This window comes from Pleuronectes platessa, chromosome 7 (assembly GCF_947347685.1).
Source record: "Pleuronectes platessa chromosome 7, fPlePla1.1, whole genome shotgun sequence".
Taxonomy (NCBI): Eukaryota; Metazoa; Chordata; class Actinopteri; order Pleuronectiformes; family Pleuronectidae; genus Pleuronectes; species Pleuronectes platessa.
Window position 1 is genome coordinate 6,074,698 of NC_070632.1, and position 18,893 is coordinate 6,093,590.

General features: G+C 43.8%; 1 protein-coding gene across 4 annotated transcripts in view; it reads right to left on the bottom strand.

The window, feature by feature from the left end:
- The window catches only part of fgd4a (FYVE, RhoGEF and PH domain containing 4a), a 48,628-nt gene that overhangs the window by 24,292 nt on the left and 5,443 nt on the right, over positions 1 to 18,893 (bottom strand). Inside the window, exon 1 of one of the 4 annotated variants that reach the window (XM_053426200.1) lies at positions 874 to 1,093. The exons of the other annotated variants lie outside the window; for them this stretch is intronic. Coding sequence (XP_053282175.1) covers positions 874 to 931 — 58 coding nt within the window. The 5' untranslated portion in view covers positions 932 to 1,093. Of the gene's footprint in view, positions 1 to 873; positions 1,094 to 18,893 lie in introns of those variants that run through there. 4 annotated transcript variants of the gene reach the window in all.

The window sequence follows — 18,893 nt, forward strand, 5'->3', positions numbered from 1 at the left end:
TCACCATAAATCCAGTATCAGTCGAGGAGTGTGATCAAACTTTGTATCCCATAATTCAATCTGCCAGCTCGACAGCAAAGGGAAGACCACTTTCACTTTTCACATCATAAAACATGGACAGGGGATGAAAATATTAGAACACGACACCAGTCAGATCAGAAATAAAAAGCTTCCTCCCCCGGCACAAAGGGCACAGAGCTGTACGTCATGAAACTATTGCATCTCTACAACCAAAATATGTTAGATATGTTGAAGATTTACATTCTTCAGCAGGAACCAATGAAAGATAAGTAATCGAAACTAAAAAACTGAATGAATTGAATAAATCAAACCTGAAATCACCCAAATCTGGAGATATCTCTCAAGCCTGCGCAGTTAAGAACTTTTGCTATTTTCACATATTTGAATTTTCTAAGCGGATTGAACAAACCCTTGTCTATTCCGACCAAAAGCTAATTCCCCGTCAAATGCAAGGCAGTAGAGTACAGATACAATTTTCAGTCTAAATCACATTTTTTATTTTTTATTTAATTTCATAAACGGTACTTGAACGTGTCACTGAGGTATAAAAATAGCATTTTCACAGGACGAGTCAGGAGCAATGATGTGTTCACGTTTGGCTCAGACAGACACGCCGCATGGTTAGGATGTTTTTAAGGTGACTGCTCCTTCACTGAATGATACACTTGTCTAGCGGCAAGTGTGAGTGTGTGTTTGTGTTTGTGTGTGTGTGTGGTTTCCTGAGATAAAACCAGGGCCACCTCCAGCGTTTTCTTTTTTCTCAGCGGTTCACCAACTCACCTCTGCACTGAAACCAAAACAAAGTGAATTCTCTTGTAGTTTCTTTTTTTTTAAAACAAAAGACAACAGTACCTGTGAGCACTCCTCTCCAGTACAGGTCCGTCCTGTCACACACCCGGTACTTCTCCATCACCTCAACCTCCTTCAACTCAGTTGTATCCGCAGGAACACGGGGACATTACACTCCTCTCGTTAAGCGTCCCTGTCCTCTGGTTGCTTCATGTCTGTATCTGCTCATAGAACCCGCTAAACTGTGTGTCACTGTACAAACCGGTTCCCTGGAAACCAGAGCCAACAGGTGAGGGAGGGAGGAGCGAGGAGGGAGGAGGGAAGAGGGAGGAGGGAGGAGGGGGGAGGGAGAAGTCGCCTTTCGCTTTTTAACCATTTCCATAATAATGCCAGTGCTCAAGGACAAAGTCACCCCGAGGTGGGGGAAGAGGAGAGGGAATAAAGGAGAGGGTGGAACAATGTAAATCGATGCTGAGTAAAGGTGAAGAAAGGAGGGTTGTGTTGTGAGGAAGGGGGAAGTGAGAAATATACAAATCAACCAGCTGCACAGTTAATATTTGACTATCTGCGCTACTGATAAAACTTTAATTATCTACCAAGCCCCTTATAAAACACAATGTTTAATACAATGAACCAAATCATGTTTTACCCTGGTGCATCCGAATTCTATTTCCGAAAAAAATCTGCCTGCGTAAAAAAACACAAACCTCCAATTTTAACCTCATCTGAATCCTGATGCATCACAACAGAGAATGTGAAATTAGAAATGCCAGAATCACAGCGGGGGGTCGACAGTTATCTTCCTATAATGATGTGAAATAGATACCATAGAATATATATGAAAAAGGGCCCGTTTCTGCCCTTAAGGACACAATAATGCAAAGTAACCTCATTTGCATGTCTGCCCCAGATTGAGATTACCACCGTTCAAATGTTACTCATAAATAATGGAAATGGCAGAATGCATTAATATGCCGAGTCACACCCCTTTAATCACAGTGAGGTTCAGGCCGGTGATGATGTGTGTGTGTGTGTCTGAAGGTTTTCAGGCCTGACACGGGAGATTGGGTTCTGAATGAGACCAGATGCGTCCGTCTCCTTTCTCCCTCTCCTGTCCTGTCCTTCCTTAATGGACAATCACCAAAGAGTTATGGTTTACTGCCACAAACATAATAGAGTGGAAATTAAAAGGCCATGTGAAGCCTTTATGTGACCAGACGAGACCCCACGTCTCCAAACACGGACATAAGTAGAGTTCAGCGTAACAATTCAATCCTGTGATGAATTCCTTTTATGGATAATGAGCCAATCAGCAAAGTATTTACAGCATATTTGTGGTGACCCCATGCGGAGCCTCTCATCTGTCCACCATCACTCTCCTTTTATTGAATCCAAAACGATACGAGCTCTAAGGGTGGAGCCAAAATAATGTTACGGGGTAAAAGATTTTCAATACAAGATACATGTTATTGGTAATAACCAAGAAATGTAATTGAGGCTCGACATGTTACAATGTAACCATTAACTATTATAATAAACTTTATTTTGGTTTCCACCACGTTCTCCAGCTCAAGTTTAGGCTTAAAAAGACAAAACAGATAGCTGAAGGTTTCTAAGACGCTCTTAGAGTTTAGAGGAAGAGTAGAATGATTCTTTGAGCAACAGTGATAAGTCACTTCAGATTGTTCTTGGATACTTCCTCTGGATACTTTAAATAAATGTATGTTCAAACTGCCAGGCTAAAACTTGAAAATACCCTGTGTTGGTTAACTGCATGTGCAACTAGCTCTTACAGAATTTGAGCTGACTGCATGGGGCCTGTGTTAGAAAGCAACCTAGCAGCACCAGATATCTTCAGTTTCAGCTACAAAACTGCCTGCACACTTTTTCTCCTCCTTGTTAAACATGTTCCTCTCATCTTGTGCGGACGCTGTCATGTCGCCTCACCGTTTCCCAGCATCCTCCCTGCAGAGCCCCAGCATGCGAAGATAAGCTTTTAGCATGATCTGAACACTGGCTCCCCGACCCATGTCTAATGAGGGCAGGCCGAGTGGGCGACCGGGTACGCTGCGATTCCTGAACCTAAAAGGCAGCCCCCCCGACCCACCCCACCCCCCGTTAAATACTTCCTGTCTGTACTTCAAAGAGGACACGAAGAAAAAAAGAAAGAGGACACGAGACAGATTGCTGTTTCTTGGTTGTCACTGCGAGGGATAATAATCCTCCAGAGAACCACAGCATCAGAGGTTCATGAGCTGTGCACCGTGTACTTCCATAAGTGATGTGATAGAAATTTTACTATTAGGGCAATGATTGATATGAGGAACTACTTTGATGTTTCGAAAGATAACAAATGTTGCCTGAGAGGTCAGGGTTGCACTCAAACCTGTTATATGACGTCCTCACTGACAGGGTCACCAAATAAAGACTTAACAGAACGGGGGATTTGTGGTTGTAAACATTGGGAAAGGGATTTTGAAAACAGATCTTACATTCCAAGGGTCTGAGAAAGAGTAGGTGACAGGATATTGGTCACCTATTGCTTAACATGAAAGAGGTTGACCGATAACATTTGTCTCCTCTCTAGGAGGGGCTTGGAGATGTATAAAGTGCTGCTTTTCCTGTATGTCATTGCTCATTGTATGAAATCTATTCCATGGTCTTGTACATTGATGCCGATCTGCAGATGTAGAATAAACTTCCAGAAAGACATTGTAATGACTTGTGCTTGACTATTGAGAAATTCCCATGACAGTGACCTCAGCAGGAAACCGTGAGCTGATAAAAGCAGAGGTTATAGGAAGTGATAAGCGAAGAGATAGTGGACGCTTCGATCGCTGGTCACTGAGAAAGACATCGATTGTTGGAGTGAGAGTTTGTGATAACATCAACGGGCAACTGTCATTTTCTCTCTCTCTCTCTTTCTCCATCTCTCACACTTCCCCCTCTTCACTATGCCCCTTTTCATTTCTCTAGTCTTTTCTTTCTCCTCCACCTCCCCCCATCTCCTCCATCCCCCCCTGTGACCTGCCCCGGCTACACCTCGGAAAACAGATCCCAGCTGCTGGGCGGGCGATCCCAAATGTGTCAATCAATATCCTGTCCGCTCAATCGCCTCGTGTGACCGGGCCCCAGCAGACCCGTCTGTCATCAAATGAACAGCAGCGTGCTTATTCATCGCTCTTTAATGATAAGACTGAGTCAAACGGATTTGAAATGTCTCATAAATAAGATGCAGATGCGTGAAAGTGACCGATATCCAGTATGAAAGATGAAAGACTGGTTTTACTCTGTGTGCTCAAAGCAATCAGAATAAATCCATGAAAAGCAATAATCTACAGTAGCAAACCAGCTGCACTCACATGTTAGTGTTATATCTGTGAAGTTGAACTATCGAGCCCCCCCCCCCCCCCCGAGGGTATTTCTTCCCACGATGAAGTCATGTTTCCGTCCGATATCTGTGCCGAGCAAATATTTACAAAAATAACCATCTAAATTTCCATCAGTTCAGCAAATTGAAATGACTTCCTGAAGTGAAAATACAGCTCCAGCTCCAAGAAACAACCCCCATGAGAAATTCAACCAAACTGATGCCTAGGTTGTTATCCAGTTTCTGGCTACAAGTCACTCCACCGGCTGACAAAATATTCCGAGGCCTTGAGTTAGAAGCGGAGAGCCACAACAGACGCCTTGTCCACAGAAGACAGCGTATGACATTTGTGAAAGGACATAGCGGACGGATGTGTTGCCGACAACATTTCAGAAGTTGTTACGCAATGAATCGTTTTGCAAGAGCGACTATATCAAAACTGTTTCACTGTTTACCCGGAAAATAAAGAAAAAAACTGTGACACAAGGGGACCAAGAAAATACAGGGGCACAATGCTGCCTTCAAGTGTTCACCATGTCCACCAGGACAAGGTTTCGGACATTTTTCTAAAATGTTCTTATTCCATAGTCTTTTTAAGTACCAGATTTCTTCATGTGTGGAAGCTATTGATAATTTAGATTGATGTTAGCAAGTCTGTTCTGCTCTTTATTCCATGCTAGCATACAAATGTGGGCTAATTCCGGCAATGACAAAGAACTTCTGACCTTCTTGTGGCCCGGACTAAATGAAACTACTTTGGTTGACATGCAACATTGTTACGGCCAAAACTACTGTGCAATGAGTACAATTTTGAGAAGTTCAAACTGTTGCATTTACCAAACACGCTGGTTACACCTTCAAACCCTTGTGTAACATAAAAATCAATACTGTTTGAAAATACAACATAGAAAACACAAAAAATTGTTGTTGCCTGTAATGTTAGAAATAAGTTTTTCCCTGTAACACCTTTATTCCTCATGTTAACACTACATCTCAAAACCAGGACACTATCACATCTGAATTCTCAGATGAATGGGACAACACGTCATAATGTGCGTTCAAAGCAAGTCATGTTAGCTTGGTTAGCTACAGTAGTTGATGTGATAGTTTGAATTGATAGATTAATTAATTCTTCATTCTGATCCGTCCTCATTGTCTCTTTGTTTATCTCCGATTGATCCCCGCGCATTGAAAACAGCAGAGACGCATCAATACTAAAGAGATTTGACTCTATGCATTATGAATGAAGTAAACATCAAACAGCGTGGGTGAACACTTGTGTTTCATTGTGCTCAGGATGAATGAGCTCTTCTGACTGGAGCCCATATCCTCGGCGCAGAGCTGGAATGCACAGAAGGACCCTGCGATCCTGAAGGCAACCCTGCAGGCCGAGCCCACAGGGCCGAGGCCGGGGGACTAATGAGGCCTAAAGAGAAAAGGGGGGCCTGATCTAAACTTCCTGTTTGGCTCCTAACGCTTCAGCTAAAATCACTTCCTCTCTTACTCATCTCTGAAGGCATGTTTGTCAAAAAAAAACATTCATGTAAACCTGCTCTGCACACTTCACAGTGCACATAACCTCAGTCAGCTGCTTTTCTGTTCATATGCATGTGCACACACACACACACTGACACACACACACACACACACACACACACACATCCTGCTAGCAGCACTTAATCTCACACGTCCTGGCGGAATAAAGTGTCAAACTGCATCAGCATTTCTGGTCTGTTTCATGCGGAGGCTCAGCAGAAAGATAAACCACCGTACACAGAGAGGACAAGAAGACAAGATGATCGGCCGCCACAGACGCTGCCGGTGAGACCAGAGCCGGACCATGACACAGCATTTTTTACTTTAAAGCAACACGAAAAGAGGAGGAAGCGAAAATACCCATGAGAATAAACTGAGGCTACCCGAGTATTGGTTGTGAAAAGGCTGTTAACTCTCCTTCCTCCTTTCAGCTTCTCTTTAGCAACGACTCCCATTTTGGGTCCCATCATGTACGTGGCCCCCTGCTGACTCCATGCCCGGATCGCTTCCCTCTGATTTCTGGTTACTTCTCAAATTTCCACTTAATTAGGCAACACAAGCTGAAAGCAGAGACGAGAGGAATGTGAAAGTAGAGGAAGAGGAAGCATCAAATCGACATATGCCTCTGCAAGCTGATCCCTCCGAACCTGATCGGAACATTCCCCAGACTCTGGTTATAAAGTATAGAAGAGGGTCCAGGGTCAGATCCTTCAATCTCAACGCCACACTGAAACCCAGCTCTCCATGACAATTGGAACACGTCTCATCTTACTGATTCATATTTGAGCCTCAGGAGCACCTCAGATATGAATGAGGCTCATAACCTCTATTTGTTTTCATCTGAGCTTTTGGATTTGCAGGGACTTCCTTTGAGTCTGGGGGAATCTCTCTCTCTCTCTCTCTCTCTCTCACACACACACCCCCACACACAGACACATAAACACAAACACACTGCCTCCAAATGCAACACAAGCAGCGAGATCTGATAACACCTCAGCCGATGCCTTTAAGAGCAGACGATAGAAAAATATACTGCTGCAGATAAAGGTAATGGTTTCAACTGCAGAGATTGTTATGGCCCAGTGAGTTACAGTGAGTGCACCCGGCAGGGAGATGTGGTGCAGATATTGTGCACGAAGAGAATTTATTGTCTTTAATGTTTCATGGTAAAGAAAAGATTATAACTGCAGCACTTCTGAATAAGATTGACTTTCCTCTGTGGACATTAGGAATCAGCAGCGAGTACCAGCAGCTGGGATTATGTACCATCAGGGGATCGATGATGACAAGGTGACTTAAAATCAGGTTTGTTTGCACAAGGTTTAGCAACAGCCACAGAATAAACACACACAGTGTCTCAAGATATACACACACAGACACACACACACAAACACACCATTTTCTCATTGCACACTGTGGACAGCTGAGGCAGATTACTCCAAATCACTGCAAATAGAGTTAACTGAGACCCACAGCAGCAGCCTCCACATGCATGTGTGTGAGTGAGTGAGTGAGTGAGTGAGTGTGTGTGTGTGTGTGTTTGTGTGTGGATATCTTGAGACAGCCTGCAGCTGAGAGGCTCAGCCAACAACGCCTTAAAGGAAATTAATAGACCCCAGCAGCCAATACAGCTCCCGCTGCTTACACACAAACACACACACACACACACCCACAAACACACACAAGCACACACAACCACTGCTACTTAACTACAGTACCTGCGAGACGATAACATGCAGTGATGGGATCTAGGGTTTGGCGTCTCTGATACTCCTCCCTTTGTTAAGCATCACTCTGAACAGACGACGAGCCTCTGTCTGTGCGTGTGTGTGTGTGTGTGTGTGCGTGTGTGTGTGTGTGTGTGTGTGTGTGTGTGTGTGTGTGTGCAGAAAAGCAGAAAAGCAGAACAGCATTTCATTTTCTCTGTGGTCATGAACCAACCACATCTTGGTCTGAGCCCAACGCCTCACCACTGCGTCCGTGCACATGGTGCCGATGGGTTTGTAAGAAGAGAGAGAGAGAGAGAAGCACTAACCTGAGTGTCCGGTACAGGAGATTAAATTCCACGCTGCTAGACTGAAGCGAAAGGACCTCTCCCTCCTCTCCTTCCCTCTTCTCTCTCTCTATCTCCCTCTCTCCCTCCTCCCTCTCTCTCTCTCTCTCTGTCGCTCTGCTGCTCGCACCGGCAGGTTCAGGCTTGTGTTGAACTGCTGCTTCGCTGCATTGGTTGCATCCTCCCTTCCTTCCCTCTCTCTCTCTCGCTCTCTCTCTCTCTCTCTCTCTCTCACACCACACACACACTTGGACGCCGAGTGACAGCCTGACTCGCCCTTTCACTCAATCTCCCCTTATTCTGTGATGCTCCTCTCCTCTTCCACCCTCTCCTCACGGCTGTCTCTCCATACGGCGGGTGAAGATAACCACATTCCAGCGGAGATTGGGGCATACAGCGGGGGAGCGACACTCGGCCACAGAGTAAAGCCCCCTCTGTGTGTGTGTTTGTGTGCGTATACGTGTGTGTGTGTGTGTGTGTCGCAAGGACAATCACTCCCATTGTGTCGGGTGAGGGGAGGGCCAGCGAGAGGGGGTGAAGCCAATGGCCGCACTCATCTGCTGTCCCCACTGCTGCTGCTGCTGGTGGCTATAGCAGATATAGGTGCAGAGTGTGACACAATACAACCCCCACCTCTAGAAAGAGAAGGGTGGAGCAGGGTGGAGGGCGGAGGGGTGGAGGGCGGAGGGGTGGAGGGGTGGCACGTAGAGAAAGAGAGAGAGATGATGAAGAACTGATCTGTCCGTCAGAGAGGAGAGGACTGGAAGTGGAGGCACCATGTACACTGGGGGAAGTGGAAGGTAGGAGGCCACCCACTCTTTTTCCATGACAACTAGAGCAGTCGCTACACCCCCGAGATCTATGAGGAATATTCACAGAGAATACAAATGTGATATTCTTGAAATGATGAAGACAGTAGAGATGCACGTTGAGTCCAAATGTCAACCGAGACAAGTCCGAGTCAATTACGTCTCGAGCCCAAATAGGCAAACAAGTCTTATAGGTCAGCTGCAAAGTCAGTTGCAGTTAAAAAGCTCAAATCTGGTTCAAGTAAGGAAAGCAATGGTTTTATATTTAGTTTTAACTCTTTTCATATTTCAGTCTTTTTTTTCTCCTGGAATTAAAACATGTTGCCGATGTAATGACTCCAGATCCGGCCTCAGATTGCCTGAGTGCTGATGTACATGTTAGAGCAGCCGGTCGGATCATCATCTTTGCTTTGCTGATGGAAACCCGACCAGTGGGAGCTTGTTGTCATGCTTCAGCTTAAAGCTCTGCAGGATTTTGCAAACCTGCAGACTCTTTGCCTTTCACATGTGAAGAACGCAGCAGGAGCCTCTTAAGATCCCATTATTCCTGAGTAGGAGTATAATGAAAAGATCCTTGAATCTTTGAGTCTTCAGTTACTTGAATCAGATGCGTTCACAACAACAGCAAGATGCAGAACATGACGTTTAAAATCTGCTGCAGAAATCACAGTTTCACATCCGTCACGTGTTAGAAATGTCATCGACACACCCGATCTCTCCCTGTGACAGTGTCCTGCTGTTTTCTCACATGCAGCTCACTGGAACGTTCTCTGGAAATATCCCAGAGTGGCTGGAAGGAAAAAAATCTGTAGAATTTCTGCACCGACTCGGACATTTGCGTTCTCTCATGCAGCCCCTCTGGATTATTTCAAGATAATGCCTGGAGGTCAGTGCTTGTCTGAAAGCAGCATTTGTCTAATCTATTGTCTATCAGACTTGACCTGGACAAAATGTGAGACAGGACCCCCCCCCCCCCCGACTCAATACCACCGGACTATAAAAGCTTTTCCCCCTAGGCCATAAGACAATTCACTAAATAATGAAAACCACCCTGTGCAATGCAACAACCATAAATCTGTGCAATATTAAGTATTCAGCCTTCACTACATCACATATATATTTCAAATATCTGCTCCTTTATGTCCATACAAGTATTCTTATTTCCTTGTTATTCTGTAACCGTATACAAGTATTAGTTTTTATTGTAATATTACTGTATTTTGTGACTTTTTCATTATCCTGACCATCTATTTTTGTTAATGGAGCTTTCCTGCAAATGTTTTTCACTCGTTTGTATTGTATGAATAATGTAGCAAATAATAATAATCTCAAATGTTGAATCTTCATGTTTTGGTTCACAAGTCTCAAGTCGAGTCAACGGGAAATCAAACGTCAGCAATCAAGTCCAATTCAAGACTTAAGATCAGGTCTAAAATCACCAGCTCCTGTAAAAGCCTCTGAAATATCAACTCACTTTTTTTTAAGGTTGACGTCTTTACGTGTATTTTTACATTTTTGGGGTTTGAGACGTTTTAATTAACCCAGTTGTTTTAGAAAACTTGTCAGTGTTTAACTGAAGTGAAATTATAAACTATCAAAATGCACCCTATGCATGTAGATGAGTCTTCTTCCTCTCAGCCCACTGTCAGAGCCGTGCTCATCAGCTGACAGCAGCGTGGACAGATCTGTGCTGTGGTTGGCTGAGCAGGCTGAAGCGTTGACATGCTGAGAAAGTGTTGGTGTTTGTCCTCCAAGTGTAAAAGCTGTCTGTGAAAAGGACCTCGAGGCACAAAGAGATGTGACAGTGACACAGAGAAGTGTTGTGTTATCAACTTGTGTGAGGACACATGCTTCTGTTAGAATGTGAAGCAAATCCAGAACCAGTCAAACCACAGACACTCAGCTAGAGTGGGGACAAACACATGATTTCCCCAACAAAATTTATAAATGTCATCTTTAAATGTTTAACTTCTACCCAGACTGACTCGGAGCGTCTCCTGCTGCGTTCTGCTTCTGTGAAAGGCAAAGTTTGGAAAATGTCGGGAGCAGATTTTCTGAAATCGGCTTCACTCCGTCCATCTCTTCACTAATTCAAACTGGCAGCCATCACAGGCCTGACCTCCTTTCTTTCTCCTGCAACCATCTTTTCATCCTTTTAACTTCAGCTTTCTGAACCACCTCTTCCTCACTGACGACCTCCTCCTCCTCCTCCTCCTCCTCCTCCTCCTCCTCCTCCTCCTCCCTCCATCTTCATCTCACTTCCTAATGTTTCCCTACAGCTGAGGCCGGTCATTTTCTCTATAATAACTTTATTGTTCACTGCCAGACGTGGACGCCCATCAAAATGAAATCCTTCTAGCTCACATCCGACACACACAGACACACAGACACACACACACACACATACACATACACACTCCACTAGTCTCACAAATACCAGGATAGGCCTTCACTGTATGAGTGTGTGCAGGCCTCATTACTATGTAATTAGTGACCGGAAGGCAGAGCAGGCAATAACTATAACCAGACCTCACCATCAGATGTATGTGCCTAAGTGTGTGCATGTGTGTGTGTGTGTGTGTGTGTGTGTGTGTGTGTGTGTGTGTGTGTGTGTGTGTGTGTGTGTGTGTGTGTGTGTGTGTGTGTGTGTGTGTGTTTGTGTGTATGGGTGTGCAAACCATATGCAGGACATCAGGGTGCGACATGTGCTCTGTTCCTTCCTGACCATGCACTGCAGAATCATTACCACCAGCATGGCACACACACACGCACACACACACACACACACACACACACACACTTAAAGCACACACAGACACACAGAGGTGAAGGGTCCATACTCTGAGTTCACTTTGCAGTACTCATAAAACCGCGGCAGTTAAAACATCCGCCATTAATGAGCAACAGGAGAGTAGAGAAGAGGCAGGAGATTCTCTTTGCTGGATTTACTTTCACTGATAGAAGACAAGGTCGAAAGGTTCCGAAGAGATGACAGCTGAGAAAACATTAAGTGTAAATACGACAACTTTGACCTAAGATCCTATTTCCTTCTTTTTACTTGAGTGTAACTGCTTTAATTCAGCTCACACATCGGAGCAGTTAACGTCCATCAACCCTTTCGTAGAGCACGGATCAGTCAGACTGGTAGAGGATGTTTAATCTGGTACAGGATCTGTTGTTTAGACTCAGTCAGTCATTCGTCTGCTGTGTTCTTCACATGCAAAAGGCAGATTTTGGAAACTGTCCGGGCATTTTCCAGGAGTTCTTGTCTGAAAACCACTTCAGAGGAGAATGGAATTGTTACGGGTTGAACATTTGAATAAATCAAACCTCTCAAACGAGCCAATACGCTCATTGATTCTTATCGGCCTATTGTTTCCATGGCGACACTGTCCTGTATTGTTGGTTTCCAGACTGGGAGTAATGGGCCTGTTTACATATTCACCGAACAATATTCAATTTGCCGGAGTGAGCTCCCAGGCACAGATACAGATATTAACCGTCATGCAGACGTGTGGAAAACAACTGAAATCCCTGGATTTTGAAATTGTACTTTCACACACACACAAAAACACACACAAGCAGTGAAATGAATGCAGACAGAGAGGCGACAAATACACTTGGGATGACAAATGCTATCAAACACACTGCTCGCTGGCAGATAAGCCCGTCCTCTCTGTGAATCCGCCGTCACTGTGGCTTAAGGATTCCTTCCCGAGTCGCTCCACACGCTCCCTTTAAACCAGCTCGGTTGGTATCCCTTCAAAATTCATGAGGTAATGAAGAACATCGTGTAAAGCAGCCGTGTCGGACGTTTCCCTGCACCTTCTTTCTGCCGGCGTCAGACTCTCCCTTTCACAGTCGAGTGACCCTGAAGCTCTCACAAGCCTGGACTCGTCCTCACGCCTCAGAGAGGGAGGATGTGCCGGCTCCAGACGGGACGGTTACCGACCGACTGAACTTACATTCTTGAGTGAAGAAGGAAAAAATGGAGCCACTCAGGCTGCGAGGCACAGAAAAACACGATTAAAGCTCACAGATGTTGAAAGTAGGATTGAATTAAAAAATTTAATCCATGGTTTATTTATACGTTTATCAAATCTAACGACGAATTATAAGATAATAGTTGGGATTTCAGCCATTTTCTACCAGAATTTGAGGCAGTCTGCACAAAGTCTAACAGTATTAGACAATTTGGGCAGTTGACATGGATTAAGGATATTAAATCTACTCTTTTAATAATGAATAACTGAAAATATGATTAAATAAATGCCTTTTTTAACTTAAAATGAACTAAACCCAGTATTCCCTCCTATTTTAGCTGATGTGATGATATTTTAAATGATTTGATTCAGTGTTAATATAGAAATATTGATTAGTTCTCCCATAAATAAATTGCCGCCCAGGTCATTTATCTTCTTCAGCAAAGGGTCTAAAAACCAGGTGATACAGTTCAGGTGGGATCAGAAGCAGCCGAGTGAGTCTGGCCGCCACAGGCAGGAAATGCTCCGATGGATCGTATCACAGGAAAGTTACAGATAACATTTATTTTTATTTTTTTATCTTCAAATGAAAACCTGAGCTCGTCATAACAGCAGCTCAGTGTGAGAGATATTTAAAAACCTCTCCCTGAACAGACTCTCTTCTGTTTGACTGCAAAATGAAGAGCTCATCAACATTTCACACTCTGAGCTTTTTCCGTGTTTGTCATCCAGATCAGTAATGAGTCAATAAAAAGGAGAAGCGCCAATATAATTCAATTAAAAACAAATTGATCCTGGTGTCGCTCAATCCTGAATAACTGCATCACAAATGGGCTTTTTAAAAATCTTATATAACCTCACTGTTTTATATGTGCATATATTTCCCCTTCTTTCTGTCCTTGTCTTCTTTATGCCTCACCACCTTCCACCCACACACACACTGCCCATGCACCTCACACTTTTCCCGGCTCCTTGCTGCCACAGCTGGTGTCTCCCTCACCATCTCCCCTGTCTCTCTATCACGTCCACCGACCACTCATCACTCCGTTGCTCTGATCCACCTCTCTCTCCACCATCCGTCTCATTCTTCTCTCTCCTTTGGCCTGAGAGGAGAGGAGGTGTGTGTGTGTGTGTGTGTGTGTCTCTGTGTGTGTGTATGTGTGTGTGGCTGTGGGCCCTTACCCACCACATCTCTATATGCATAGAACTGCGGGCCTTCCACACACACACACACACATCATTAATTAAACCCACATCACTTAGAATGTGTGCACACGTGCGTGTTTGCCCGCACAAGCACACACACACACACACACACGTGACATGCACAAACTGCAATTCAGCCCTCGCTGTTTTCATTGACTCCCCCCTCCTCCCGGTGCACCACCCACATTATGAAGGTCAATGATGAGTGATGGGTATTGACGCACACGTTTACAGATGCAAATGCACACAAGAACAAAAGCTGCAAAGAAACAGCAGACAAGGTACACACGCAAATGTTCTGCCGCTATACCACAACAAAGCACATCTGTCGGGGGGGCATGGCAGGCACCGGGTCGACATCTGCCCCCGCGGCACCGCAACAACACACGTTGGATTGGTTCCCGAAATCAGCCTGGTACACACACACACACACACACACACACACACACACACACACACACACACACACACACACACCGTCAGTCTGCCCCTGAAAAAAAACAACAACAACCTCCTAAAATCGATGCTGAGTGTGCAGAGTTTCATGCTGCGAGAGACGGATAATAACGCGGCCCCGACAATCACATCTACGTAGACACCGAATTGATTAAACAATTAGTTTAGTGCGAACGTTTGAAAAGCATCTCAGCGCCAAAAGATTAATTATCCACCGTATCTTTCTCAGCATTCCTCAGAGTAAACACGGGGAATAAATCCCACGTTAATCCACTCTGAATTAACAGGACGGGGGTTGAAAGGGATCACTGAGTGAATTATACTGAGTGCATCAGTAGCAGTGTGTGTGATCGTGCACCAAACACACAGGAGTCAAGTTCAGGTACTTCTTTTTAATGACGTTAAAATAAGAAGGTTTACAAAGGAAAGAATAAATGAATTAAATGGATTATTTGACATGTTGTATTGATTCTTGGTGAAATTATCTTATTTTCATTACCGTGCACATTGTGTAAAAAGTACTGTGTGTACTTTGATTTTTCCAGCCCTGCCAGAACGTTCTCACCTTTCCACTCTGTCTGCTTGAATCACTATTCTGCCGGATTTGCAGATCACGTCCCGGCAAAAACAGGATCGACCACTTTCCCCTTCGACATGATTTAACGCTCTCACATCTCAAATCACATCACAGCAGACTGAGCTGATTCTGACTGATGAGCAACGTGGGAAGTTCTTCATATTTCCTCCGCTTCATTATACCACCGTGACACGGAGGTAAATAACTTTGAGGACTGGTTGGATTCCATTTGGCTGCCTTCAGGTTCTGGGTTTTCTGTGTTGTTCGTGCTGACTCACTGTCATGACTTACTGGAACACACCAACAGAAACAGCCATTGTTTGGTCATTATTGACACCAGTGCTTTTTCCTGTATGACTAAGTACAGCATCACTGTTCTAATTGGCAAAGCCCCCCATTGGTCACAGTCAGAATTGCATGTTATAGATGGAAACATCAATGGCCTGCATTTATGTATTGTGCTATTCTTGCCTGAGTGACCACTCAAAGTCACAATCACCCATTCACATTGATTCATTCATCTATATCCAGCCCCTCTTCAGCACTGGGACAAATGTATGGATGCAGACTGGAGGAGCCGGGGATCGAACCACCGACTTTCTTGTAAGAGGACGACCCGCTCTACCCCCTGAGCCTCAGCAGTCCCATCACTGCTGGTGTTTGAAATGTTGACTGTGCATAGAGTTAGAAAATATTTACTCATAAATAAATAAAACATCTAAATACGCCCACAGCAGAAGTTTTCCCTGTTTACGTGTAAAATAAAATAAACTGCATGATCAGATATCTCCAGTGAATCTCGGTGGTGAATACACGTCTCAGAGTGTGTGTGTGTGTCTGTGTGAGTGAGCACACAGACACACACCTCCTGTCACTCTATAAGGAGATGGAGAGAGAGAGTGAAATAACATAAACAGCCCCAGGGAAAAACAGGTGAAGATAAATAAAAAAAGAAAAATGTTGTCTTCCAGGAAGCACTGACACGGCAGAAGAGGCTGAGAACCACAGCAGCAAAAGTGAAAATAAACAGCAGAGTTAAATTTAGCTCAGCATCTTCATCTTCATCCGTCTCCACGACTTTCGGTTTGCCTCCACACAGATACTCTCTTATCTACTGAGAACATACCGTGCTGTTAACGCTCCATAAACCTGAAGCATGAGATTCATTAGCATCATAGGGAACACACGAGGAAGTAATAGGGGAAATTAAAAGGTAACAACGCCAACAGGAACCAGTCGAGCCTCTCAAGGCCAAAGTGTTGATTACACCATGCAACTAGAATGGTTCCCAGTAGATCTCGTAACTCCACCAAGGCCCAACAGCCTTGTGAAACCACTAGATACAGATTTGTATTTAGATCTGCAGCTAAATGCACACAATCCTAAACATCAGCTTCCTAAACATGTCAGAGTTTTCCATCAAGAGCCATGAATTATTCTTTATCAACGAAAAACTCTTGGATCTGCAAAATGTAATGGGTTCACATCCTTCAACCAGGTTTCATGGTTATTCGTCCAGTTTTTATAATCCTGCAAACTAACAGACAGACAAAGCAAACGCAGATGAAACCTAACCACCTCAGCAGAGGTAATAAAAATGAAGGGTGAAGCAGATGTTTGCACAGTCCGACTAGAAATTGGGGTAATAATGAAAAGCCATGTTCTGAGAGTAGTGTGAGAGGAGAAATGAAAAACGCTCTCAAATTCCTACGTATTCAAATGGATAAGTGCAGTGCAGTTTAAAAAAAAAGGACAATAATACCGTTATTTATAGTAAAAAATAGACCTGTTTTTTCAACAACCAGCTCATCAAGGAAAGGTCACAGGTTCTGTACTTCCTGGGATCTCCGGCAACTCAAAAAGAAAGTTAAAGGTATATCCAAAATGTGACTGTGATTTCTGCATTTGTCAGTTTTCTGTTTCCATCAGTTTGGTGGGCGTCGCCCCAATCAGCAGTGCTGTGTATAAAAACCCCACCTTATTAAAAAGGAAGTCCGAACAATGGATTCTCAAGTTCTCCATGCAGCAGCTGCTGTTTTGATGTTTGAAGATGTAAGAGGCAGATATTCCAGACAGCAAAAACACATTTTGAAGTATTAAACATGTATTTAAACCCACTTCAACAACCTCTGAGATTTCATCCACAAGAAGCTTGCATCTCAACAACGTTCCAATGAACAACATTTATATTAAAATAAACATTTTGCTGCAGTTTGTCGGAGCTGAACGCAGAACAGGCCGACTGCTCCCTGTGACTCCGCCCACAGAACCGTTACAGGAAGTCAGCTCACCTGCAGAACTCTTTCAGGAAATAGAAAAACACCTGAAGCCTCATGCTTCAAATGTTTGGACTGAGGAAGAGAACATGTGAGTTTGACCTTGTTCGATGTTTTGTGAGTAAACGTGTTTGATTCATACTCTGGGTAATTTAGTTGATATTTAAGTAAAAGTTTTTACTTTAGAAGATCTAGAGTTGGTACTTAGTTTGACCTTTGTTTGGTTGTTCCTTTCAATGAAAGATGTCTGTTTACAGGTTGATTTTATATTGTAGGTCATCTTCTGTTGTTAGAAACTTTCCAAATTATTCCAAAACAAAACTGTGGATTGGAAACTTTGAATCTAATTAAGTTTTCTTGGAACCAGTTAATTGCAGGTTTAACAATATTCAGCTTAATTATTCACCTTAAAATATACTATGTGTGACATAAAAACACTACTGATAGTAATTTATATGCAACACAGGAGTTACTTCATCCAGAAACAAAATATTTAATGAGGCCACTTCATTTCTTTCAACATTATATACTTTGCATTTGTAAAACAACCTTATCAGCGCTCCCTGGTGGCAATTACTTGTTATTGATAATTTGACATATAGTGTATGCTGATGACTGACCAATATATTTCTGCGATAAGGTAATATTAAACAATTATCAATAATACTACATAACTATATTCTGTTTGTCAATATCCCCTTGTTTTTGCTGATTATTAATTACAGAAGCTATTAACCCCCAATATTCACCTTTGGCTTTCTTAAAGGAACAGTTCCCCCGTAAAAATCTGTTGTCGTTAGGACCAGGGAACACTGTCAAACTTCTCACTCTCAAACTTTTCACAAACTCTCTGCTTCCCCATGCAAGGCTCCAGTACAAATACACAAAGTACACAAACTGATGCCAGCATGTTGTGTTACTGCTGCTTGTGTCACCCTCTCCCACGTTGAAACAATGAGCTCGGTGAAAGGACTCGGACTCACTGCTGTTCCCAGCCTTTTCCTTCCTGCCAGTGAGAATGAAAGCAGAAAGCCCTGCACTGTTTCCTCCCCCTCTGCTGTTAAATCAGGGTGATTCACCATTGCTCACCAACAACACACACACTAACACACACACACACACACACACACACACTACACCCGAAGAAAGGTGCATGGTTGAGGGGTTGTGGAGTAACAACACACACACATACACTTGCCCACGACGCTTCATATGGAGACACACAACTCAGAGGCAGCTGGGTAACAAGACTGGGGATTTTGCCAAAAGGCCAGAGTGGTTGGACGAGGGTCTTAAGAAGGGGAACTGGTTCCCAGGGCTCTTAGGACAAAACCGTCTTTTTTCCATCAGGGTGGATTTAAATGTCCCCTCACACTCTGCTGTAAATAGCTCCCCAGCAGCAGGCCGGTCCACATGGAGGTCAGTGCTGCGGCTCAGTGAATCAACACACACACTAAACGTTGGTTCTGGTTAACAATCGACTACTAACGACACCTCTAATAAACTATAGCGACACTCAGTAGAGCTCACACATCCAACAAGGCCCCACAAAATGCACACACTCATAGATATCCGAACATCTTTTTTTCCTGGATCTGGATTTGTAACCAAATTGTGTGAGTTCTTCAATGATGAGAACAACATCCGTCCACCAAGTTTTGTTATGATCCGTCCAGTAAGTGTTGCGTAATCTTGCTCACAAACAAACAAACAAACCAGCCAACAGGGGTGGAAACATAACCTCCTTGGCAGAAGATTTACATATGCACACTGCAGAGAGGAGGAACACTTAAAAGATGATTCACTCTAGTTCTCTG